Source organism: Alligator sinensis, unplaced genomic scaffold (genome assembly GCF_000455745.1).
Source record: "Alligator sinensis unplaced genomic scaffold, ASM45574v1 scaffold1584_1, whole genome shotgun sequence".
Lineage (NCBI taxonomy): Eukaryota > Metazoa > Chordata > Crocodylia > Alligatoridae > Alligator > Alligator sinensis.
This window is the reverse complement of record NW_005842479.1, coordinates 745,834-772,151: the sequence shown is the minus strand read 5'-3', so window position 1 is coordinate 772,151 and position 26,318 is coordinate 745,834. Positions and strand designations below refer to the sequence as shown.

General features: G+C 44.1%; 1 protein-coding gene across 5 annotated transcripts in view; it reads right to left on the bottom strand.

Annotated features, from left to right (window-relative positions):
• FGF13 (fibroblast growth factor 13) overlaps positions 1–26,318 on the bottom strand; it is a 424,661-nt gene that overhangs the window by 146,015 nt on the left and 252,328 nt on the right. For 4 of the 5 annotated variants that reach the window (XM_006031056.3, XM_006031054.3, XM_025212732.1 and 1 more), the window contains one exon: positions 10,845–11,012. The exons of the other annotated variant lie outside the window; for it this stretch is intronic. In XM_006031056.3, the coding sequence (XP_006031118.1) occupies positions 10,845–11,010 (166 nt within the window). In that variant the 5' untranslated portion in view covers positions 11,011–11,012. The remainder of the gene's footprint in view (positions 1–10,844; positions 11,013–26,318) is intronic. 5 annotated transcript variants of the gene reach the window in all.

Sequence of the window (26,318 nt, the reverse complement as noted above, 5' to 3'; positions counted from 1 at the left end):
GTGGAAAGCACCTCAAGGGTTTTTGCTATTTTCTAGCTGGTTTAGTACAAGGTATCACCTCCGAACCAAGAGTTTTAGAGTTTTGTAGTCTGCTTAATCTCATACCAATGGGGCTATAAACCAGATCCCTCAAAGGTTTGGAGACTCGTGGCTCTTGCTATATTTAGACACATACTTTAGAGGCTCTTGACTTGTCCCCACTGCTGATGTTCAAAGGAAAGACCTTTGCTTGCTGCAGCGTTTCGAACCTCCAGGAGAGAGACTACAGAATGAGAGCACATGGATGTTGGGTTGAGTAGTCAGTGGCCATCCCTCTCAAACCCTACACTCCCCTTGCAGTTTGTAGGCATAGCTTTCCTCCTGGGGAAGAAAAGCTGGTTCCATGGAAACCTTATAAAAATTATTGTGCTCTCTGCTTCCAAAAACATGAATCACCTTCTTAATGTGCAGTCCAGGAACAGCGCACAAAGTATGGATAACTCAATAGCCAGATGCTTTAGCCTTAGGTAAAGATGCGCTGAGGATTTTTTAACACTGAATCGAATCCCAACACATCAGTTACAGAAGCAAATAATTTTGTGCTGATGTGCTAGACAACCTTCATGCTCATTGTCTCGTGATGTGCCTGATACTTTACTCATCAGTGACAAAACTTCCCTTTAATTCAGTGGTGCAATACTTCAAAGGGCCATCAACAGTGCTGGCTATGGGTTTCTTGATGTCTACAAATATAGGGACGCTTTCCAAAAGAGAAAATGGTTGCAAGCCACCTATCCTAGTACTACAGGGTAATACGGGAACATAAATCCGAGTTACTCTATAACTTGTCTTCAGCGAAATCACTATGAATTTACTCAAAATAAGCCTCTGCAGCAGTTCGACAATTAACCCTTGTTACCAGCTTGGGTTTTTAAGAAGAGTTTACTAAGAAGAAAACATCACACAGAGTTGAGAAGACTGAAAGAAAATTTTTGGCAGGAGACAAGCTGGAGAATGAAAATACAGGACAATTTTGAAGAACAGATGCAGAAAAATGCACCAATGTCCGCTTACCCCATGTCACCATTCACTTCAAGTATGAAAATATTGCAGTAACATGGCTCAGCACAGAACTGCAATCCTTCTCACCCCATCAAATGTGGGGGTAATGCATGAACAAGGCTCTGCTGTCCCCGTCTACTCTGGGTGACCCGTTGCAGCCCTCTATGTCTCCAGGCCATACACTTTATCTTGTCCAAGCTCTGTTTAAAGAAGGACTTATTTTGGTAGACTCCTAAGTACTCCTTAAGCTGCCCGGTGGCAGGCTTGATTACTAACGCATAGCCCATCTTTTTACGAGTTCCACCTTCTTTTCTACATAACTTGGAGAAAAGGAGCGGTTGAACTTTCAAAGGGAAAGAAGCATTTGTTGTAAATTCACTGTTGTACATTCAAACGTACAGGCAGACATCTCAATGCCTTTGAAAGCAGACGCCTCGGGAAAATCCCAGATGCGAAGTGCACTGAAATTACAACATGTTGGACTCGCTGATGAATTTCAACAATTGCTTTTCTCCAGCATTAACTTGGCTCAGAGCCTCATGAAATGGCATGTCCATCCAGAAGACACCGTTGCTGAAAAAGGATTGTGTGCTAAGTAGGTTGGCGCACATGGCTGAATACAATGCAAAAAGTGCTCATGATTAATAAAGAGCTTCTTCCACGTTTCCCAGAAGGATCGTAGAACGAACAGGTGAGGAACCAAAGGACTTTCTTCTATATAAGAGACAGTCTCTGCACATCAAGCAATACATGCACATACATTTTAAAGATGAGAACAGTGCAAATGCCATCCTGGAGGTTCGTTTGCTCAAAATGTGCTGCTTTAGACATGCTGAGTGAAGCATTTTCTTTACAATGAATACTTATTCCAAGATAAGGCAGCAGTTGGAAAGGGCGCAGAAATTAAGAGCGCTGTTTCTGCGTGGGTAACAACAGCGGGTCACATTTGAAGTTGCCACCGTCGCTTCACGGGAGACACCAACTGTGGCTCGCAAATTAAAATGTGTTCTCCTGTAATGAAGATTTTTACAGACTGCTCCTAACGCTGTTATGCACTATGCTTGCTTGGATGCTTTGGATGGTAAATTTAGCCAATACATCACAATTACAGAAGCACCTTAGTACTGCTCCTCTGGGGAAATCCAGTTCAATAACCCAGATAATTTCCAATTTGTTACTCATGGCCAGGTGGGCAGACAGGTTACAGGGTTATCACTGAACTTTCCCAGCTTCTCATATACCATTAGCAAAAGCCTTATTAAAACCAGCAGTCACCTACAAAAAGTGAGTCCGCACCAGCTGCACCAATAAAACAGATGTGCAGCTGAATTTTAAAGGGGTCACGAAACACTTCGGCATCAAAAGAAATGTCTGGAAGTCAAAGTGTCAAGAGCACCATTCAAAGAAGAGTCTGACTTCAGCAACAGTGTTCAAAAATTGCAGGCCTTACAATGGTAAGTGGCAGACTCGATCAAAAGGCAGTTGGAGCAAATGTATCCCATGTCTGGCTTTGGTGAAGAATATTTGTTCAACAGCGGAGGGGAGTAAATAGTGTTTTATTCCAGCAGGACTGCATGGGGAAGATTCACTTGATCTGCCTGATCCAAGATCCATTGCTCAGTCAAAGCCACCTGGAAAGCAAGGCATTGCTGATGCTGGTTCATAATGTCTAATGACACCGAGGGCCGTTACGGTGCAATTCAGTGCAGGGGGCTCTGCCTCTCCTATTTCTTGTCTTAGCTATCTTTATGTTATAGATGTCAGCCTGAGAAGTAGGCTTAAAATGGAGTTTTTCTTCGAGGCTAAAAGGGATTAGGATGAGAGAAAGAGAAACCTTAATCATGAGCATTAAGGGCCACACTGTCAGCTGACAAAAATCAGCACTGCTCCAACCCACCTCGATACCTGGAAATAAATTCACCTGTCTGGGTGGGGAGTGATCTGTTGACAGATCTGTCGGCTCACGGGAGTTAGCAATCTGGATGGTGCGGGGCTGGGAGCAAGACCGACAGTTGTGCAAACGCTCCCAAAGCAACTCCCAAGTCACCCGAAGGAGTCTCGCTGCCATGCAGCAGGGAAGCACGGATCCAGGCACGGGAAAGAAGCCCAGGGACTTTGCCACTGATCTGCAATAAAGCAGGCAGGGACACCGGTTGAATCCTCCTTGCTGGCGGGGATATTTTCTATATAATGGAGTGAGTCATGCTCGTCACTGACTCCGAACGGCATGCAGGAACCAATTTCCCTATACAACTCCAGCCACGTAACAAGTAAGGGGTCTGGGAGCCGCTGAGAAAAAACACTCGAGAAAAACATTAAGCCCTTTATTTGGCAGGGAAGTAGAGCAGGGCCGCACGATAAGAAGCAGCAGAAAATAGCACCGCATGGTGCACAGCTGCAATATGCTTGCGATAAGCTGTTATCACATCTTACAATTGCTGCTCTGAGAGAGGACGATCCGTGGCTTGGCACTAGCTGAGGCTTAGGAGGTGGCCGGGCCCAGCTCTGACTTCATGTGACTTTGGGTAAATCGCTAGACACCAGGTGTTTAGGCAATACACTCTTGGCTGATCTCGGTAGGAGCCGGACACCTAAATGCGTCTGGGCATCCGGGCACCGACTCCTCCATGGCTCAGCTCCCCCTCTATAAAATAAAGATAATCAAACTTCCTTACCCCACAGTCCCCAGGGGCAGCGAGAACAAATATATATATATATATATATATAAAAATGGAGCCCTACAACCAAGTTCTGCTGACCGGGAAGTGGCACCGGCTGCAGCCACCGTTGATTGCTTCCTGCTGCAAAAGCCATGCTGCATAGGAGGACCTCCTGATGCAGGGGCAAGACATGTACACTATCTACCTTCCCCAGGTTAAAAAGTAGACAGCTTCGCGGCAAGGAAACAATTATATTTGCCTACCAGACCTTTGGTGATTCTGGCCCACTCTTCACATTTCCTTTCCCACTCTTCAGGATGAATCATGAAACCTGATTATTTTGCAGAAAATCAGGACATGGTGGTACCTTATTAGAGAGAAAGTCTGGTGAATCGATGAATAGGGATGTGACGTGGGAGTCTGCTATGGCCTCAGTGCCCCATGAGACCCTTATGAGTCCTAGGATTCAGAAACGAAGCGTGAACATGCAGGAACCAGACTTTACATCTGGCATCCTAGTGCGGGCCAAATAACCCTGGGATCAAACCCTGGAGTGGTTTAAAGGCAGCCAACGGTGCACCCACGCTCTGCAGGGCTGGCCCATCTCTACAGCTCACAAGTGAGAACACAGCAGCTTGCTGAGGAGTGGTTTTTATCTTGGCACAAAGCATACCTGCTCGTTAAAACCACTTAAGCTCTGTACAACCTCAAGCGCACCTGTCTGCGTGAGAAAGGGAAATTCTCCTCCCCTCTCCTTCTCCTCCTTTAACACACACGTCTTCATATAATTAAACCCGTACAGATGGATTAATAGGACGGATTTGTTCAGGAAGGGAAAGGTGTATAATTAAGGTGCCAGCCACTGCTATCTGCAGTGACAAGATGCCAAGAGCATCCGAAGGGACATTCAGCATGACACGCTGAAGATGCAGGAGTTGCCTTGGGTGACAAAAGGGGGAAGCTGGAGCCAGCCCATTGCGGCATGCACTGAAACGCCCAACCTTGCTCTTCTCCTCGGCTACTGGCAATGTCTCCTGTGCCACTCACTCCCTTTCTAGGGACAAAGGTACGGAGCCATTATCAAGGGCAACCACGGAGAGGCTTCTTACACATTAGCACACTTAGCTTCTTCTATCTAATCAGATTTCCTGTTGGTTGATGCGAGCTGCCATAACCCATTACCAGCTGCTATCGCAGATTTTTTCTCCCCCCAGTCGAGACTTTGCCATGCTTGTCTGCTTCTCTGTGTAAAAAGGTTATGTATGCCTTGGGGGAGACTGAACATTACCCAAAAAAAAGGGGGGGAGGAGAGAGAAAAATCACATAAGAACAGAACTGTGGGCAAGAGGCCAAACTCAAGACTGTGACTAACCAATGGACCCTCCTTTCTTTTTTTCTTGAGAAAAAAAACCATCCCACTTATTATACCCACCCCTCTCAATGTACTCACACAACTCAGATTGGTTTTGCAGAAGCAGGCTCCTTCTTTATGTAACCTCACTTTATGAAGCATAGTGGCAGCTGAGGTTTAAAGTATTTACACCACTAAATAGCTGCAAAATGCACTTCAGATGGCCTTTTTTTTACCTCTCGCCTGCATTTTGCTACTGCTGACGAGAGCTGCGAGGAACGCAGAACACCCCCAGGCCCAAATGTGCAGACGACAATATTGGCTCCTCTTGATTTATTCCCTCCGGGGGGGTACAAGACATTATGAACTGCGAGAATCACTCGGGAAAGAAAAAAAAAATTGCTGAAAGCACGTAGCACCCATCAGCATTTCACGTTGTACCTACTCCAACAACTCCCGGGATATCGAGGACGGAGGCTTCAGATCCAGACTCCATCGCGCCGATTCTGTCCTAATGGGAACTGATCCGGAACAGAAAGTCTCAAGCTTTGGGATGGTTGGACTCCACAAAGCAGGGCTGGAAGGGACCCCGTTGGCTCCATCCGTGTCCCAAGGCCAGTTCAGCTAGACCTAAATTAGGGCCAACTTATTTTGATGCGGAAGGTAGAAAAAAAACAAACTAGAGGAAAACTCTTCTAGACTTTCCTCTGACCGATAGGGAGAAGCTACTTGCAAACGTGAAGAGGGATGGGAACCTGAGTGACAGGGATCATGAGATGACAGTGCACGGCTCTTGGGAAGGGAAGGAGGGATGGAGAAAAGAGGAATAAAGACAGCAGACTTCAACAGATGACGCAAGATCCCAAAGGAAGCCGGTCTACGTGAACGAAGGAGCTAAGGAGAGACGGCAGTTTCTGTTTGTGGCACAAGGACAGGGCATAGGGCAGTCTTTTGCCAATGTGAGCGAAAGATGGAGCAAGTTAAAGCTTAATTCCTCTAAACCATGACCCAAAACACAGGAAGGCGTTTTACAAAAGAAAAACAACGTGAAAATGAGGCCAGATTACCGGGGATGGAGCGGTGAGTTTAAGAACAAGTCAGGAAGGCCAAGGCTCAAAATGAGATACAGCTAGCAAGAGGTGTGAGAAATTTCTATAAGTATTTTAGCAGTCAGATGACGATGAAAAAAAACCTTTATGTGACTACCCAGAGGGAAGGGAAAGCCAACCATAGACGACATTGAGAAGGTCAAAATAGTTGGTACCTCTTTTGCTTTGGTCTTCCCTGAAAAAAGTTAACTGGGATTAGACAGCTAACATAATCAGCATCTGCGAGATAGGAGGAAGAGTGAAAGAACAGGCAAGATGCTACTTAGGAGCTCTCTGGGCTTCCAGATTTCCCACAGCTAAGTGGGAAGGCTAGAAACCCTGAGAGGCTGGGCTCAAGCCTCAAAGGTATCCAAGGCTCGGGTCTCCAAGGCTCAAAGGTATGCGGGACGAGGAGACCCTAGACCCACAGCTATAGCCAGGATGCTCACAACTTCCTGGGTCATGCTCTGTTGCAGCCCATGGGGCCAGCAAGCTGGACCCCAGAGGAGGTTGACTTGGTTCAGACTTGATGCATTCCTGAAGCAGTTCCCAATGACAATCTCCTAAAAGAAGTATGTCTATTGGGAAACTCCTGACAGCCCCACTGATCAGCCACTTGGTATCACGCTGACCTGCCTGCCTAATTCCAGGTTGCATTCTCAGGATTTGAGATGGGTCTATGGGAAAAGACTCCATCTGTGCATGAAGGGTAAGGCCATTTTCTAAACACATGAAATGAAACTTTCCATGAAGATTTAAGTGCTCTTCGAGCTGTCCTGAAAGGCTGGGACAATTGTCTTATACCTCAAGACAAATCCAAGCAAAAGGTGCATGGATCCCAACTGGAAGGCGAGAGGGAAAGAGGTGGTATACTGGTAACACTGGGTGCATGCACCCAACTGCACAGTTGTTATTGAGCATTTAGTACTTGCTTAAGCAAGTACTTAATGATTGCACAGTATCCACCATTACTGCGCAGCCCCGGGGGCGCATGCGTGGTTTCCAACCCTACTCCGCAGTAGCCCATTGCTACTGTGCACTGCAGTAGCATTGGCTTTATGGTTCACGCTTGGCAATGCTATGGCCCTGTAGCTCATCTCTACAGCTATGCAGCATCTTGTGTAAATGTGCCCACTGTGGATTTGGGACCAAGTGCTTGTATCCTGCTCCCAGCAAGAGGAGAAAGGGCTCCTGGAAAATACCTGCACCTCCTTTGAAGGTACCTTAGAAGGGGGACAAAGAGTAAGGGCTTCATGAAAGAAGGAGGTTGTTAAAGAGTAGAGTTCAGGTTATGGGAAAGCGCTTGGTACCACACCATACTGGGATTCCTTCGCTGGCAAGGTCCAAGATTACTGGCCAAAGCCCCTGCAAGAAGTTAATTCAGTCTATGTTGGACTCATAATATCATTGCAATAGTGTAGCCAGGACTGTATGCCTCTTGTATCATGCCTACAACCGGCTGGTACCAGACAGCGAAGACCCTGACATGGCCAACTGCAGATGCACCAAGTACTAACCATGAGGTCAGAATTATAAGGTAGGGATTTTGTTCAGCTGAATAAATATTAGTAGTGAGAGATGCGAAAGAGTGGGAGAGAATTTAGCACATATTTATGATTTGCGAGATGCTCCCATGGCAATACTGAAATAAAAATGTGAATCTATTTTTATATCCTCCCCAATCTTTTGAGTCTGTTGAGTTTCATAAATAACCCAACATGATGACATTTGAGTTGGTGGGGTTTTCAACAGCTACTTAATTTAGTCTTTATTTGGATTACTCTTAATGCAACAATATGGTTAGGCTATTGACCTCATGCTCACCCTCTTTCATTAATAGATTAATGTTACAATACCCAATGTATTCAAGAAAGTATAAATTATATTAAGGCAATATGTTTAATCCTTTATGTTCAGTCATTCTGGGAGCAGAACTGACATGTTAACTGCATTGCCCATGTCTGAAGAGACTGGGATAACATTCACTAAGGCTTGCTTGGATGCTCCTTTGACTTCAATTGATTTATTTCATGTCTGCACTGAAAGCAAAGTTTGGCTCGTTTTATTCTTGATATTCTTTGGCTGTAGGCCATCAAAGCACTGACGATGACACAATCAGCCCTTCAGAGGGTCTGACACTCTTGCTAGCCAATTCAGACATTGCAAAAGAGAAAAAACACTCCATCGTGACAGCCTCAGGCTGCTTTGGCTGTAGAAGAGTCTAAGGGAAAATCTCCAACATACATTTTCACTCTGATGACAGAGGCAACCAAAACACATGCAACAGTCATGCAACAGTGCAAGTCATGTCCAAATACGCCTTTGAAAAGGTTCCTCCCATGAACCACAAAACCTCCTAAGGCTGTGAGTTGGCCAACATTGCTGTGGCCTCTTGCGACTCCCCTGACAATATATGCATGCAAAATTCCTGAAAGAAAAGACATTCAACCCTTTGATTAAGCAAAACGGAAGATGAAGGGCTGTTCTCTTAGTACTAAACATTTTCAGGGAGAATGATTAACAGAGTCTGCATGTTGTGGGGGGAAAAAAATAAAGAGTAACACAGCTGTTATAGTTGCGAAATAGTCTCAAGATCTCTGCAGAATCTATAAGAGCAACAATTAGCTTTCAGTTTAAAATAAGGTACTATTTGCAACCTTCAGGTTTTCACCCAGGGCTTGAGCTTCACAAGCTTCTCCAGGCAGACGCCAAGTGTCTCAGCTTCAAGGAGGCTCAGCTCATTGGAGAGGAAGTCACCACAGCAAAACCACCACCTTTACACACATTTTTTCTTTAAGAACGGTCAGTCAAAAGGCAAAACTTACTGAAAAACGAACACAACCACGAACTAGTCAGCATCAGGAGACCTGCGTTCTTATTGACTTACGTTTCAATGGTCAAAGCCTTCCAATTGCAGAAAACAAGCAACGCTCCCATTGACTTCCAAGGGAGCTTTGCTTGAAGACAAAGCGAGACACAGATAGCTGGAGTCAAAGTTTCAACAGTGAGGGCCTAAGCCTGCCAGATACCGAGCACCTCTCTCTTCCATGGATCGCAGTGGACTCATACAGCGGGCAGAGCCTGAGTTTCCAAAATCAAGGTTTGTTAAGGATATTTGTGAAAGGCAGGTCATCAGCATCCTGAGGGAGAACTTGGCATCTCTCAGGTGAGCCCTTCTTTTGCTCTCTTGGAACACGAACTACGGCAAAATGTAATAAATAGATTTCATTGCTTAATTGAGAATAAAAGAGCACCATGAGACCTGGGTCCCCTTCAACTTGCACGCTGCTCTCAATTACAGAGTCCAAACTCCCACTGAAGGTATCCAGGTGAGCTCCATGTTCCTAAATCTGATCAAAACCCTTCCATCAACTTTTGTTTCATGCAGCACATTTCTGACTGGCCAACTCAAAGATATTAGGTATTGCCTTTTTGAGGGTAAAAACACTACTCAATCAAAGAGAGAAGTCTAACATTGGTGTAAACATTATGCACGAGATATTCGATACGACAGCAGCAAGCAGTCCTGCAAAATAGTCGAGTTTGAATACCAGCAATTCAACAATTGCACCAGCAATGTCCATGATTAAAGGCAGAATAATACAAGATATCTTGTAGCTGAAGGTTTCATATCATCTTGCTTTTATATCACCAGCAAATACGGGTGACGGTAACATCTGGTTCCAAGTGATTCATCATAAAAATACGAAGTCTACTAACGGCAACATAATCCAGGTTGGCAGATAGTTACATACTGAAGTTACGCAAAAAGTAGAAGGCTTACCATGTGGGGTTTGAGGCAGAAATGCAAAACACATACAGAATAACAAGAGAAAGTTAAAACTGAGAATTCAATATCAAAAAATGGCTTCATCTTGCAGACTAGACCGATACGTTAAAGAAGCAAACGGCTCGTTAATTCATTTCAGTAAACAGCAAGCAGAGCAGGCCATACCTTGACTCGGACCTGAAAAGGAAAGCATTCTACTCATCGTTTCCGCTATGCATGCATCTGACTTTTTCCAAAATGCAACTGGGCGTGCATTACATTCAACTTTTTATCTCGCTTCACTGCAGTACAGCTGCTACGAGCATTCCTACAGCAGTATGCAAAAGCCTTATGGGGTGAAAGGCGTTGGGGACAAGCCGATTCCTGTTCTAAGTGCCATTATTTCCAGCAAAGTGCAGCTTCAGAAATGTCAGGGGGAGAAAAAACTGACTAGGGATTGATGCTGTTCGGAGTAGCAAGCAACTTTTGGCAGCCAGAAAAGGGCAGTGTGTAATGATGACAGCTGAAAAAAACAAACTTTATTGGAGAAAAAGCAGCGTCATTTGACTTCTGGTCTAGAGTAATACTGTATATGACTTACGGTATACAGTGTTCCACGACAGGACCGTATCAGACATTAACAGGCAAGCAGAGGGGAACATGAAGCGCATAACGCTTCCTGCGTCGGGTGCATTATATTGACACAGGCTGAAGAACACACAGCACACTCTTGGGACACGTACATTAAAAAAATAAATAAATAAAAAATTGAAATAAAAAAGTAAATTAAAAAAAAAAAAAAACAATTTCAAAATATATTTCCTTTTGACATTCCATTAAAAAAAAAAAAAAAAAAAAAAAATGAAAAAAAAAAAAAAAATAAAAAAAAAAAAAAAAGTAATGACAAACGAAACATGGATCCGTAGTGCACAAACCTTCCGGCTCTGTGTTCTCTTTGAGGTGCACTTGCTTCAATGGGCAGCAGAAGATTTCGTGACACTTAGCACGAAAAGGGGACTCTTTTTTCTTTAATTCCGCAGATTGGATGGAATCTTGTCGTAACATAATGTACTCCTGTGTGCCAGGGGGAGCGTCATCCATAACTGTGGTCACCACATAACAAAATGAACTGAAGTTAGAGCTTAATGAAAAGAAAACTGGAGAAGTAAATAAACTATATAAAGTCTCAGGTGGGGAAGAGAAAGGGGGGAGAAACATTGGCAGGAAGGAAAAAAAAAATTAAAAAATTAAACGCGCTAATGTACTTTTGTGGTGGCCGAGAAGGGGGCGGGGAGCGATTACTTGGACAAACAATGTTTCCCATAAACATTTGTGGTTTCTATGGTTTCATGCAGTTTTCATTTGAATGGAGAATACCGTCATTCTGAGGTGCTCCGGGAACTGATAGAAGGAGACCTATGCTCTTTTTGTGATCTGCTGCAATACGGGGCTGTATTCTGCACAGCCATTGTGCAAAACTGATACGGAGCATGCAGCAAGTGCCTGATCTGCAAACTGTATGTTCTCCACTTCTCAGTATAACATCAGCAAATCGCATTTCCTTATCGGTGGGTAATGCTGCTTCAACACATCCATTCCCCAATGCAGAAAGCAACATCTCTCATACCATAAATTATTCTAAACTGCTTCTAACAATTGGGTAAGGCAACATTCGAATTGACCGTTGTCTGCAAATGAGTAGAACGGTAGAAGAGCTGAGGAAATGCATGCTACCTATTTGATGACTTCAAGAGTTTTTAAAGATGTTCTTTTAAAAATCAATATTGCCACTACGCGGCATGCATTCGTAATGGCTCCCTCAGATGTAGCGTTACATTAAGCAGCAAGATGCTGTTACCTCTGTATATGTTACGTTGCTTAAGAAATAGAAAAATTGACATAGTAGAATGATATGTTGACTAGGGTGGGGTTTTTGACTCGTCAAATAAAGTTCAGTCAATTGACCAGTCAAATATCAGTCAAAAATTGTTTAAAAATTGCCAATAGGTCCAAATAATACATAGAAAAAGCAGGTGTTTTCCATTAAATGCATCAAAACACAATAAAAAGTATATTTCTGAAAAGAGATCTAAAAAAAAAACATAGGGTTTTTGTTGTTGTTTAGTAAAATTGCTATAATCTTTGACCGGTCAAAAAACATGAAGTCAATTGACAATATTTGACCATAAGTGGACTGGCTTGCCAACCCTAATACCAACACTAAAGAAACCATCCTCAATAATTGCCTAGGAATTAAATAATCTCTTTTATGAGCAAAAAACATACAATTTTTAAGGAGAGCCTCTCATCATAATGGGATATTTATAACTAGGAAGAACTCGATTAATTGGGACTAAAGCAAAATGTCCTGAAAACCCCAAAATTAACGGCATCCATGAAAAGTTGCATACAGACCAGCAATATGAGTTATACGCTACTTAGTGTGTACTAACTCTGTTGACAGATGACCCAAGCGATATGACTGATTACCATACATTCGTTTTTAAAGGAATGTCGCCTACATATACAAGTCAGGTATATAACAAACAAGTCCTTGCCTTTTTATTATTATTATTATTTTTTGCTTTCATGCATACCTTACAAAATCAACAGCAACTTCAATAAAAGCTACTTCTTGGGGATTATAAGGGGCTAGAGTTAGTGGCCTTTGGCTGCTCTGTGCGTAATCTCCTTCCTTCTAACACCCATTAATCCCCCAGCAAGGCCTTGCACCTTGATGGCCATGGCTTCAGTACGTATGGTACAGTATCAGAAAAACACACTAATAATTCAAAGGAAGCACCATTAAAGAGGGATACGCACACAGACTAATAGGAAAATATAACTTCTTTGAAAAGAACAACGGGGTCATGGCAGTCCAGAGTCTGGATTGCCAGATAATTGCTCTCCTAACCACGCTTGCTTCAGTGTGGTTTTATTTAAAGGAAAAGGCAAACTTTTGAAAAGGCCTGGGCTGACAACACAGGAGCTGCTGAACAGTGGCTGGGAGTAATTACTGCCTAGAAGCTGGAGACCCAAGATGAGCGAAGGGCTGACACCCCAAGTGGATCATTTCTCCCCAGAAAATGCCCGGCAGAAGTTGCCAGTGCAAAACTCCTACTAATGAAACAAATCCGCTGTCGGGTCACGATCAACCTGTGTGCGATGCCATTGATGTCAGCAGTGCAGGGACCCGACAGCATGTCTCTCTGAGATTCGCTAGAAGAATATATGTGGTCCCAGAACATTATTAGCAGGGGGGAAGGAGCCTAGGAAAGACTTGCTGGAGCTTGCAATGGTGGGAGAGCACAAGATATTAAAGGTCAGGAGAACACGGATGGTCGAAATGCAACACTCCTGGCGTGGTGGTTATTCAGACTAGGACTAGACTCACGGAGTCAGACAACAAGCTTTTGACAGGCACCAACTTGAGCTTGAGCTTGTCACTGGTTTAAGGGTCTGAGCATACAAGGTGGTTCCCTGCCCTGGCTTCTTCATCCACCAAAACTGATGGAGCTATGAAAAGTTACGGCAAAGATTTTGGCCGAGGGGTGTAAATGGACCTTGTCTTTGAGCTACTCTGGCAGACCACTGCATCATTAACATCTGGAACAAGCCTCGGACACTACAGCCCTAATGAAACCTTAATGGGGGGGGTGATGTCTAGGTGACAAGATTGACATCATCATGTTGAAAGGAGCAGTTCAACCTTTTTCCCAACATGATGAAGAGCCTAAAGTCAGACAAGGAATTTATGACAGAAGTACAAAAACATGACTGTCTCCTATTTCTTGACATAATGACACTTAGACAACTTAATGGAGCCAGTGAAATGAAAGCTAGAGAAACAAGGAAAGGACCGCAATTAAAGCCCTCATGCACCAATTAGTGTGAAATGTTTACCAGCGGAGGCGAATGCAAAGAGCTTACAGAACCTGATAAAGTCCGTTTGACGAAGAACTGAAAACAGCCAGCATCGAGGCACACCGCAAGGACTGTTCAAAGTGCATTGTGGAGAATATGAGCAATTTGGGAGCGACGAGGAAAAACCTGTATCACCAAGACCCAAGAATGAATCCATGAAGAAGATAAGAAGGCCCACCGGGACCATTCCCAGGGCAAAGAGTAGGGAAATCAAGTATGTCAGCTCAGCTCAATGAAGCTTTAAAAGCAAACATGCTCTCAACAACAAAAAAGAGGATGATAATTGAGAACAAATTCCAAGCTGATGCTCTGCCTGGTACAATTGTTGACTGATCTGCAGCTGGCACAAAGACCAGCTACTTGCATCTTTTGCTCTTTATGCAATAAAAGTAATAAAGGCGACTTCCATCTAACTGCATTACTAAATATCCACGCTGGGCAAAGCCTAGTGACATATAGATGCTTCTTCAGCAAGCTGCTGACACACACAGAGTCGTTAAGCAGATATTACCTGCTTTCTAGGCACCGCTGTCTTGCACAAATATCTATTTAGTTCCAACCTGCCGCTCTGAGGACCGGAGCAACTGCCTCGCTGTATTCAATGAACAATTGCACATTTAAAAACCTTCGCCCAAGGAAATGCAGGATGCAACTGATGCCCTAGGTTGATCACATTAAGACTCAAGAGGGACTGAATCCAATATATACTGGATCAACCCGTATAAAAGGAGCACAGCAATACTGGCAGTGCCATTAACTTTTAGAGCCATGGTTCACTGCCAGGCCTAATATTAAAGCCTTCCAGAGAAAGGTATGTATTGAAGTATACACTATGTGTTTGTACTGTTTCCGGAAACATGGGCAATCCCACCTGCCGGCACGCATGCACAAAGCGTGGCTGAACAAACATCATATTATCCCTCGTCCTGTTACAGTATATCGTGTCCGCAGCTCCTGCTTCCTGGAAGGGGAAACGATATCCTGAGCTAAGGAGGTGAGAACTGGCAATCCTGCCAACATTTCCAGTACGTGACAAAGGCTGGATGCAGATCTACAGCTGCAACGTTCAAAATGTAATATATGAGTTGCATGACACACCCAGGAAGCAGGATAAAACAGTCTGGTGAACAGGTTGTCCTGAAGTCTGTGCTGCTGCCGTTCAACTCCTACTGGCACCGCAGCTAGCTAACGCTAGCGTGAGCATGTCGACGCTACGCTGCAGACAGACTGGCCCTAGCTGGCAGCATATAGCAGTACTATATCTTTGTGCTATTAACTAATAACAACTATTTCCCTTGACTGATTTGGTCTCCAAGGGCAAGCCATTTGATCTGTCCCCTACCGCAGTTTCCCGGCCTGGAAAATGGGAGTAATACTTCTTACCCTGATTACCTCTTAGCTGGGGGGGAGCTAAAGTAAAATGCTTGTAAAATGCTTTGAAATCTTTGAGTGGGAACTGGTAACCGAAGACGAAGGGTTCCCATTTTAAAGTACAGGCTACTTTGTACAACTTAATAGAACTGCAGGGAAACAATGCTGTGATCATTGATAAAGAAAAAGCCCGGCAGAAAAGGCACTGGCTCAGCAGTTAGCATAAAAGAGCTGCTGTTCGTAGCATATTTCCCCAAGGCAAAAGGTTCAACTAGTTAAATATCACTCTGCGCTCTGCACCTGAGCTTTAAAAAACAAAGCCAAACCAAAAAAAGATGCGAGCAGCGAGGCAATTGGAAAAGTTTCCCCCTATCCCTAACACACGTGGAGGGAAATTCAAGTGACTGTATTTTTGGCCGCGTTAAATTTTAACATCTTGGCACAAACCGCCCCCCAGTCCACTACTGCTGCAGCGCTCTCCAGGCCTGGCCATGTGCACATGACACCATTTTCCATTCAATCCTCTACCGTTTAATTGCATTGGACTTCCCTCCTGTGATGGATGCACAGGTTTCCTCCTCTTCCTTTTGTCTGGGCAATATTAAATATAGCAAGGCCCAAAACAGGAATTATTTTTCATGCCTCAAGGATAGTACTGACTTAGCGCCGTAAATAATTATGTACTGGAGCAAGGATCTTTGCCTGAATTTCCCACATCCCAGAGCAATGAGCTAATAACAGGGCCCTAATCTGAATTCCCGTTTTATAACAGAAATCCCATCTTGGACCCAATTTCTGCTGGTTTTCAATCAGGGCTTTATAAACCGTGCTGAGCTCTAGCAACAAGGCTTAGCTAGACTCAACCAGCGTTCTTCTGATGGGGGAAAAAAAAAATACATTTCATTAAAAAAATGCCTGGCCTGTTCCAAAGCAGCTTGGTATTCGATCAGCTAGCAAAATGCTGACCATCTTTTCTTTCGTTTTCTCTCACTTTCCCACAATTTATATTTAATGCAAATGTAGGCACGTGAGAGAGGAACAGAACATCGTCCTGCGTGTGCACAAAAAGGCAGAACAAGAGAAAAGGCGGAATAAGCCGTGGACTCCTTAAAGCAATGAATAAATGCAATCTAAAGTAACATCAAAAAAAGAGGGACTTCATAAGTTTTTCCTATTTGAAGCTTTTCACTGACGGAACGCAGGCTCTCGAAATAAACAGTATAAATACGTCCTCACTCCCAGACTCAATTAGACGCTATTTTTGGACCTTCTGACTAAAACATCTCTCTGCTTAGTAAAATGAAAAGAACCGGGACATATCCCATCCCGTCTTTACGTCAAGCCAACAGCTTCAGAGGCCTTAAGCGTGAAGCAGATACCGCCCCTGCAAATCTGGAAAGCAATATTAGGTGATGTGGCGTGATCTGAGAAGCGTTTGCAGTATTGCATTTTCAGTCTGGGAGAATAAATCCCCAGCTCGCAATGAGCTGTGGACGGTCTTGCCCCTTTCCTCCCTCCAAATTGAAACGGCTCCATGCAGGAATCCCAAAAAGCCACGCACATCGGGCGAACGCCTGTAGCGGACACAGCAGGCAGAACACCTTTGCGTATTCCCCTTACAATTTGCCCCATTACTGCATTTAATAGCTCGAGGCTCCATTAGGCACATGCAGAGTAACTAGTCTCGTGGCTTCTTTTCATTAGCTGCTTTGTTTTACACCCTGTTTTATCCAGTCGCTGGTGACCAGATGGTTAATCGAATCCACAACATATTGAACCCGCTCGGGGACTCTGCATCACAAAAACACATTCAAATCCTCTTGGTGATGAGATGCATCTGTGCAATTCCCACAGCACGGCTTTGCCAGCATCTCCCTTTCTGGTACGGTCTCATGTGGTACGTCTGCCACATCAACATTATGGACTGGAAATCGTGCTTTCTAGCTTATGTTGGCGCATTCACACGTCTAGGCCGTTTCCCTCCCCGTTTTGTTTGGTTTCCAAAGATGACAGATGTCACAAAATCACTCGGGCCGTATTCTGAAGCCCTTTTTCATGAGCAGCATTGCTGTAGGCCTGTGATACCAGTGAAGTCAAACGTGATGGGGAAAACGTGCGCATATGGAGAGTGTGGCTTTGTGATGAATGACAGGCTGCCCGCGACATATGATGATGCACCCGATCCGGTCCAACCGGTGGGAAACGGGGCCATATCTTCCAAGCCAGTAACAAAAATGTCTCCTTTGGCACCTGCCTTTTTTGGTTATATAACACTGTGCAAATGCAGCAGTGGTTCTCAGCTTTTTTAGACTTCAAGTACCCCTCGTTAGACTCGAGACATCCTTCCATAATGTTTGTGATTGTGCGGCACCCCTTTTCAAAAACGAACCTACTACAGAGCTTGCAGAGGGGTGGGGGACCAGCCAGCGAAGGAGTCTGTGCCTGCGCTTGTCTATTTACCCTATTACACCCACAGCACCCTCAAGGGTGCTTTGGTCATCAGTAATAATGAGAACTCTTTTCTTGAATGCTGTTTTGTATTGCATCAAATCATCTGAATGCTGGCCCCCGATCCCAGAAAAATACACTATTTTCTAAGGTAGGAACTATTATTTTTTCTTTTAAATTGAGAATGGAGACTTCAGCTCCTTTGTCTTCAATATTCTTTTAAAGCTTGGTTAAATCTCTTCTCTCCGTCCATGCAGGAGGGCTGCGATCTGGAAAATATAGCAACTTAGCCTCTATAAACTCTATCTGGGCTAGTACGTGTTGCAGGCAGAAGTCTGCCCTGATTCCTCTGGTCAAAGATATTCATCATAGCATTATTCTCTGCCTGCGTATTTGAATTCACTTTTCTCACGGGGCTGGAGCAGACTTTTTCCGCATTTTGTGTACGCTCTTTCGCATCCAAAGCTGAAAGTTTGTCCACAAATGCAAGCAAGCATAAGTCACTTGGGTATGGGATAGACATTGCATAAACCGGATTGAGCCAAATCAGTTAAGTCTGATGCTATATTCAACCAGTTTATCTCAAACCGGTTTTGGCCACTTTGAAACCGGTTTATGTGCACTGAATGTCTGTTCTGTTACAGGTTTAAACCAGTTTCTGATTGCTTAAACCAGCTTATGTCTCTCCCTAGCCTTGGAGCTTAATGCCTGCTAACATTTCTGGACTCGACCTGATTTCCTCAATACGCTGCACATCTGCCTGTCACCAAAGTGCTTTGGAGCAACTTTGCAATCTGCCTGCTGCTGTGGGGCACAGATATCCATACACTAGATATAGCTGTGACCATAGGCAAGAGCACTATTTGGGCAAAACTGTAATGCTACGATTTCCTATTTCCCTTCCTGATGCCAAACAGTGTGCTCCAGCCTCCGTGTTGGAGTCAATGCATGCAAGAGCTGTGAGCATCCTGGCGTGGTAATAGAGAGAGAAGGGGATGTGCGGGTAACCTGAGGTTGTGGGAAACAGGCTCAGATGACAGCAATAGCTAAGCTGCCCACCAGTCCCTGCCTAACGACACCATCCTACCAAAAAACTCCCCAAAACCCAAGCTGCCCAACCCACTTGTGCCAGCAGCTCCCCTCCTTCCTTCTGCCACGTATAGGAAAGGAAATGAGTCTTGAGTCTTACCTTCTGCCAGACGACCACAGCTAACTACCTCTCCCCGCTGTATTATAGTGCAAGTACTTGTTTTTCAGCATTAATCAATGCAATCAGCACTAAACTAAAACAGAAGATGTAACTACTTGACTGATTTTGTACTTAATGTTTGCCTTAATGCTCATGCTTTCAGAGTATGTAGTATTTCGACAGTAAATGTTCAGCCATAATGCCAAACATCCACTTATGTAAATCAGTGGTATTTACTGACAGCATAACCTCTTTGCACCAGCAATATAACTTCACTGTAACTACAATGGCCTTAATAGAGCATGCAACTTTAATTTCTCACGGATAAATCGTGTAAAGGAACAACCCCAAAGTTGCACATTAGAGCGAGAGAAAAAAGGGATGATTCATTTTGCGCTGCAGGGAACAGGAGTGATTTGGCGAACCTGATATCTAAGTGGCCTGAAGGAAAGCGGATGCAGTGAACTGTTTAATTATGTGAAGGTATGTATGACGACGGGTCGCTCGGTACGAGGGAGGCGAGCTCTTCTGTTGCATTCCAAGTAAGGGACAAGTCAAGAGAGAAATACTTCCCTGAGAAATTGGAAAGAAGTCCTTGAACAAAGAGTGACGTTACTGTCATTAGTCATGTTTCCCTCCAGCATTTCAACTTCAATACTCAGTCTTCTTCCTGGAGAGACCTTCTTCTGCTGACCCTGAACCTTCTGCAGATCAAAACTTCTTGATGTCCAACAGTTTACCCCAGAGCGGTAAAAAAGGCCTTTTTTGATGCATGTTGAATAACTAGCACCTGCCCCTCATTTGTTCTTGATTCAACTTCTCCGTTTCCATTGTTTCCATTCGTCCCCAGAATGTTGTAAACGTGCCAGATGGAAGCCACAGCAGGCCAGGGGGGGACTAACCTTTCCATTATAACTTTCTCCTTGAACAAAAGGCCTGATGTAACGTTGAATGCACATACTTTGAGATTATCACCACTGTAGTCTACATAACGCCGGCATCGAAAGATGGCCCCACTCCTCCATTGCTTTGTACAGGAAGTGTACATGGCTCGGCACAAATAGAAGCACTGCTGGTAGGAATGGATATGCAAAATAATCTTGGGGATAATGCTCTGGGAAAGGCCACGGATTTTAATTACGGACCATATTCCCAACAAGGCCCTAATCTGGATCCTATGACAGAGGTTTAGCTTCAGGGCTCAACTGCATCCATTATTACTTGGAACAGCTAAAATGCTAGAAGATGGGAGGCCTGGTTAAGGCCCACCTGGAGGCGTAGCTCTTTACTTTTTTTGTGCATGCCAGTGTTAAATCACTGGTGGGGGATATGCAAATTTGGACGTGCAAAAATAGAGTGTGTCCCATTTGGATAGCTGGGCAGCTAATTAGCCAATGAGCACATATGCAAATACTGTTGACATCTATACATGCCTTCTGTGCATGCACTGTATGTGCCACACAGAAAGGAAAAATGTAGGTGTTATTTTTGGAAAAATTGGCCCGAGAGGAATTTAAATGGCATGTCACTGCATAGAAGGAAAAAGTACGTTTGGCAGAGCTGCGCACAATGTGAATGGCCTGCCAGCAGCCAGAAAGGATTTGGCAAAGCGCAGCACAGGAAAGGCTAAAAAACCTCTGGCTGATGCCAACGCAACCTTGCAGTTGTTTGCGACTGAGTGACAAGAGAAGGTCAGAGATGTAAAACACCGGTACAACCCCACGAGCCTTTCCACACATCTTCGATGACAACTCAGAGGCTTGGCCTCTCAAATGTTCAAGGACAGATTACAGCTGATTTTGAACCAGGACAAGGGTAGGGAACAGAATGCAGGACAGCTTTCTCTCTCTGCCTTTGTGGAAGAGAGAAGCTCAATCTCCCATACGGGCGACGCAAATGCATCTGATTTGTGGCATGTCAGTCTTTGTTTTTTTCCTTTCATTTCTGAGTCACAGGATCATTAGAAAATAGGGCTGGAAGGGTCCTCACATGGTCATTTGGTTCAGCCTGCTGCTTAAAACAGGATCATCCCTGACTAAAGCCATCCCAGTCGAGTGTCTGTCCACCCCGCTCTTGAAAATGTCCAGGGATGGAGAGTCCACAACTTCTCTAAGTACCCGGTTCCAATGCTTGCCCAACCTCATAGTCAGATAGTTCCTCCTAATCTTCATCCTAATTTTTCCCTGTTGCAGCTTTGTTTCTAATCTTGTCCCCTAATGGCCACAGAGAGAAGCCTACCTTCATGCTCTCTGTAATTGCTCTTCAGATATTTGAAGACTATTATCCAATAGTCTTCTCTTCTCCAGACTAAATAACATTAGTTCTTTCAGCCTTTCCTCATAAGTCGTATTTCCCAGGACCCTAATTTATGTTGCTCTGCAACGGGCCCTTTCCAATCTGTCCACATCCTTCTTGAAGCATGGGGCCCAAAACTGGACACAGTACTCCAGTTGAAGTCTCACTAGTGCCAGAGAGGAAGAATCACTTTTTCTGATTTCCAAGTGACACTCCTGTTGATACAACCCAGGATGCTGTTGGCTTTTTTTGGCAACAAGAGCACATTGTTGGCTCATTTTCAGCTTATGCTCTACTGTAACCCACAGGTCCTTCTCTGCAGCACTGCTGCCTAGCCAGTCATTTCCTAGTCTGGATCTGTGCATGCAACTATTCTCACCCATGTGTAAGACTTTGTACTTTTTCTTGTTGAATTGATTCTGGTTGACTGCAGATCATTTCTCCAGTCCATCCAGGTCATTTTGGATCCTAGCTCTGCTCTCCAGAGTGTCTGCAACTCCAACCAACCTAGTGCCATCCATAAATTTGCTAATACGCATTCAATCCCATTATCCAAATCATTAATTTAGATAATAAACAATACCGGACCCAGGATTGACCCCTTGGGAACCTCAGTTGTCATCTCCTCTTAACTAGACATTGAACCGTTGATGACTGCTCCATGAGTATGGTGATCCATTTTCCAAACAGTTGGGTATCTACTTTACAGTTCTTTAATTTAGTATGCATTTCCTTAGCTTGTTAATGAGAAGGTTGTGGGAGACGGTGTCAAAAGCCTTGCTAAAGTCAAGGTACATCACATTTACTGCTCTTCCCACATCAACAGAACCTGTCACCTTACCACAGAAGGAATCAGGTTGGTCAGAGCGACTTGCTCTTGGTGAATCCAAGTCGGCTCTTCCTGATCACCTCGTTCTCCTCTAACTGCTTCATAAGAGATTCCTTGAGGATCTGCTCCATGATCTTTCCAAATGCTGATGTCAGGCTGACTGGCCTGTAGTTCCCTGGATGCTCCTTTCCTTTCTTAAAGATAGGTGTTATATTGCCCTTTTTCCAGCCATCTAGGACCTCAACCAATTTCCAAGAGTTCTCAAAGAGGATAGCTAACAGGCATTTTTACACAGATAAGCGCCGCAGCACCTGGTGCTTTGAAAAACGCCCTGTGCTGTGACACTTGGAGTTGTATAAGTGGTGAAATGCAGGTCAGCGTGAAGGAAATGGAGGTGGTGTGCATCTGAACTAAGGCACAGTGCTTTAGTTCAAAAGCATACTGCCGCCGCTTTCTGCGCAGTGATGTGCACTTTGCCACCTACACAACTACACGTGGCGCAGTCTTTTCTATTGAGTTTGCTCAGAAGTGGTGGATCTCTGGCACATCCAAGAACTAAAAGGTACATGTATAAATGCCCAATGGCTCTGAAATTACCCCAGGCAATTCCTTCAGTACCCTCAGGTGCATCCCCATCTAGCCCTGCCGACTCAAAACATCTAGCTTCTCTAAGTAATCGCTAACCTGTTCTGCCGTTACTCTAGGCTATTTGTCTCCTTCCCTATCAATTCAGTTTCTGTTAAAAAAAACACTTTTTAGCTAGCAAACCTGGTGGCACAACTCAGGCAGTTCTGACAACCAGACCCACTGACCAACCTGCAAGACACATGATCTTGCTTCTCTCAGATCTGACCTTCAGGCATTACTGTTAGAGGGAGTTTAGTGATGGGAGTTGACCGCTCAGCAAAGACTGCTGACAAAACCGCCAAGTCCTGCCAGCTGCAGAAGAGCAATTCTGCAGTGAAAAAAACTCTTACACACTGCAGACATGTGCATTCACGTAAACACAAAACTTCAATACACTATTAGGAATCAGCCTTTTTTAGAGCCATAAGGGAAGATGATCAAATATGGCTATCCTGTTAAAGTAGAAATAAAAGTGATTTTATAGCCTTTATTTTTTTTATACTACATTGTGTAGCATACTTGCATTTGGTGTTCAGCACCATAAATGGCATGAAAAATAATTCAAGGCAGCAGGCACGACAAATTTCTAAGGAAAAAAATCATTACATTTCACATTCCAGTGCATGAAGTTAACATCGCAGCCCTCTTGCTTATAACTAAAGATACATGCCTGTCATGGAAGAGAGATATGGATGCTATCCTAAGTCATAAATTAGCTTCCAGTCCTTTAGGATACAGGAAATGGCCTTTAGTGAATGGGGAAAAAAAAAAACAGTGTCGTCCAATGAAGTTAAGATGCCCGATATAATGGTCTGGACTTTCAGAGCTCCCTTCACCTGTAACCTAATCATTTTTTCTCACAGCTTTTGAAACCACCTGGACTCAAAAAGTTAAATGACTAGCCAGTGTCATCACCACATCACCCTCCCATAGGCCAAATGAACAGAGCATTTACATTGGAGGTGACCTCAAATGCTCCCTATATAAACATTAACCCTTTCTTGATGAAAAGGAATGCGACTCCACTACAGTCAGTGGGAATAAGCCAGTCTACACCAGTTGGAGATCTGGCCCAAAGCCAGCAAGCGGGCATTAGTGGCAAATAAATAAATGACAGCAGCAAACGAAAGCGGCACCTAGTAGACAAAGGACTGAACTCCAGAAATAGCCCGCCTGGTGGAAAAAGAAGGTAATTACAAGTCTTTGAGTGCCTTTGTGTTTGCATGCAACAAGTCCATAGATGCGATGAACTAATTGGCAGCAACACAAATTAAACTATGTCCCAGCAGTTTTACATTAATGAACCAAAAAGACTTTTAAAGCAGCAGGAAATCCCGCTCATGCAAACAGAAACGCAGTTGCAGTGCTTTAAAGGGCAAATCTCGTGGCGTGTACATGCACCCCCAGATATCACAGTCCATTTCAGTAAGCATTTTGCTGAGTAAAGGCTCAGGATCCCTGCGTGCTGACAGCCATGTTCTTTCCCCTTGTTCCAGCCCGAGAGCACCGTGAAAGCGCGCACAGATTTCTGTAATAACAGCCCACAACGCTATGCTGAATGATACTCCAGAGCTTCTAGGAAAGGAGGCAGAGCAGCAGAAATTTGTTCAAGGGCTCTTGTAGAATTCACTTAAGAAACAAGCTCTTGGCAGGTTTTAAAAAAAAAACCGCAACCACCTCTCACTTCTAAAATGAATTACTCTAGACCTGGAGAGAAACGTATGTATTCTGTTCATGAATGGAAATTTTAGAGCTTAAAAAAAAACTCCTGCATTTTAGCATTTCAGCCTGCTTTAACCGCTCGTTTCACACTAATTATACAATTGATATGGGTTAAAGCATTCACCACAGCATGCACCAGACCAACATTTAGGAAATGGAACAGGGTGAACATCATGGGTTTTGATTCATGAAGGAACAAGAGCCTCTGGTTGCAGCGGTGCCACACCATACCAAATTCCCCTGCCTGTATAGGGGAGAGATGGTCTCACACCACCTGGGTCTTTTTGGGTCAAGCCAACTGATGCAGGTGCAGCAGGCTATTGGAGGGGAAGCCAAAGTGACTTTGAAATGTCTCTATGCTGTTCCAAGCTGACACGAAGATGTGGTTTTATGGGAAAGACCTAGAGGGCTCTGGCTCCCCAGGCTGATGAGAGATGACTCACTGTCATTCTCATGCCTGTTAAATGGTTCTGTCAATTTTCCAATGTGAATTTGCTGCTGTCATTGTTGTGCCTCGCAGCTGACTCACTCACGGTGCATAGATCCTGCACCTCAGGCCAGGAGGAGCTGCTGGTGCATCTCTTCGGAGTGGTCTATGCTCAGTGCCAGCAGAAATGGCCACCCCCCAGCAGGCAGGACAATCACCGGCGTCCCACAGCCATGCCCGACAACACAGCCTTGAGACTGTCTCAACACGCTTTCCATTTCACACTTGAACAGGGTCTGACTAAGTACTCCCAGCGTGGTGCCTAAGTGGCACATCCACTGCACAAAGTGAAGGGGAGACGGTTACAATGGGCGGCGTCTGAAACATCAGCAGGTGGACATAATCAAGGGGAAGCAGAAAGGCAGGATGGGGTCAGCTTGCTGAACCTAGGTTGTTTACTTGGAAAATGCATTTTTGTCATTAAAAAAAGACTATCAAAAGAAAGAACCAAGATCCCAATAGTCCTAAGCAGTTAGTGAGAGTTGGGCGCCATAGGCCACTGAAAAGCCCAACTGAAGAGATCACAGGGAAATCAGAAAGCAAGAAGTTAAACGTATAGAGAAGCCAACACAGGACGGGTAGCATATGGGATATACCGGATATGGCAATATGGGACATTGCCATATCTGGATATACCAGCACACACCGTCCCTGAGCTTTGGTAGAGTTGGTATTCCAAACAGGATTTCAGTGAAATCATCATTATCATTATCAGCAGCAGCAGCATTGTTGTTACTAAAATAGATCTTTTTTCACTCTAAAAGAGCTCTCTCTACCTACTCCCACTTGCTGTCCTCCGGGTCTTTGGCAGTGTCCAGATATCCCTTCCATTGCATTTAGCAAACACAGCTTTTATTCATTTTGTCTGAAGTGTCAGGCAAAGTATTGGTACAACATTGCACAACTGCACAGAGCCCATCACGCTAAGTGAAGTAAGAATGAGGGGCAGGAAAAAGAGAGAGGCTGAGCATTTAGCAGCAGAATTTATGCTAAATTCACAATACACCGAAGTCTGAAATAAAGATAGGCTGGAGGATTATTTATATCCCTCTGCCAATTGTGGACAATTTCTCAGCAACAGCAGAAGCTCTGTCTGCTCTTTTTGCTTCTTATATCTGGGTAAAACAGCATCTTACTACTAAACTTACAATATGCTTTTTGCAATCAAATGTTGTAGAAATAACTCCCATTCGTGTCATTGTTGCTGTTGTTATTCTGCGTTGTTTGTACAGAGCGGCACTTGAAATAGTTAGACGCTTCCTTACAGCCAACAGTATAAGCCTGATAACCAAAAGTAGGCATTATACTCCACGAAATTAATCCAATGGATCTCAAATATCCGAGCTGAAGCTGATTTACCATAATGCTATGGTAATAATACTACTATGACTATGATGTTACTATGAATCTCCATATACAGGTTATATAATAAAGCATAATACATAAAATGAGGTTTTGTCAACACTTACGAGGATCTAGGATAGTGGGAGGTGCTAGAATCACAGAAAAGAGGACTT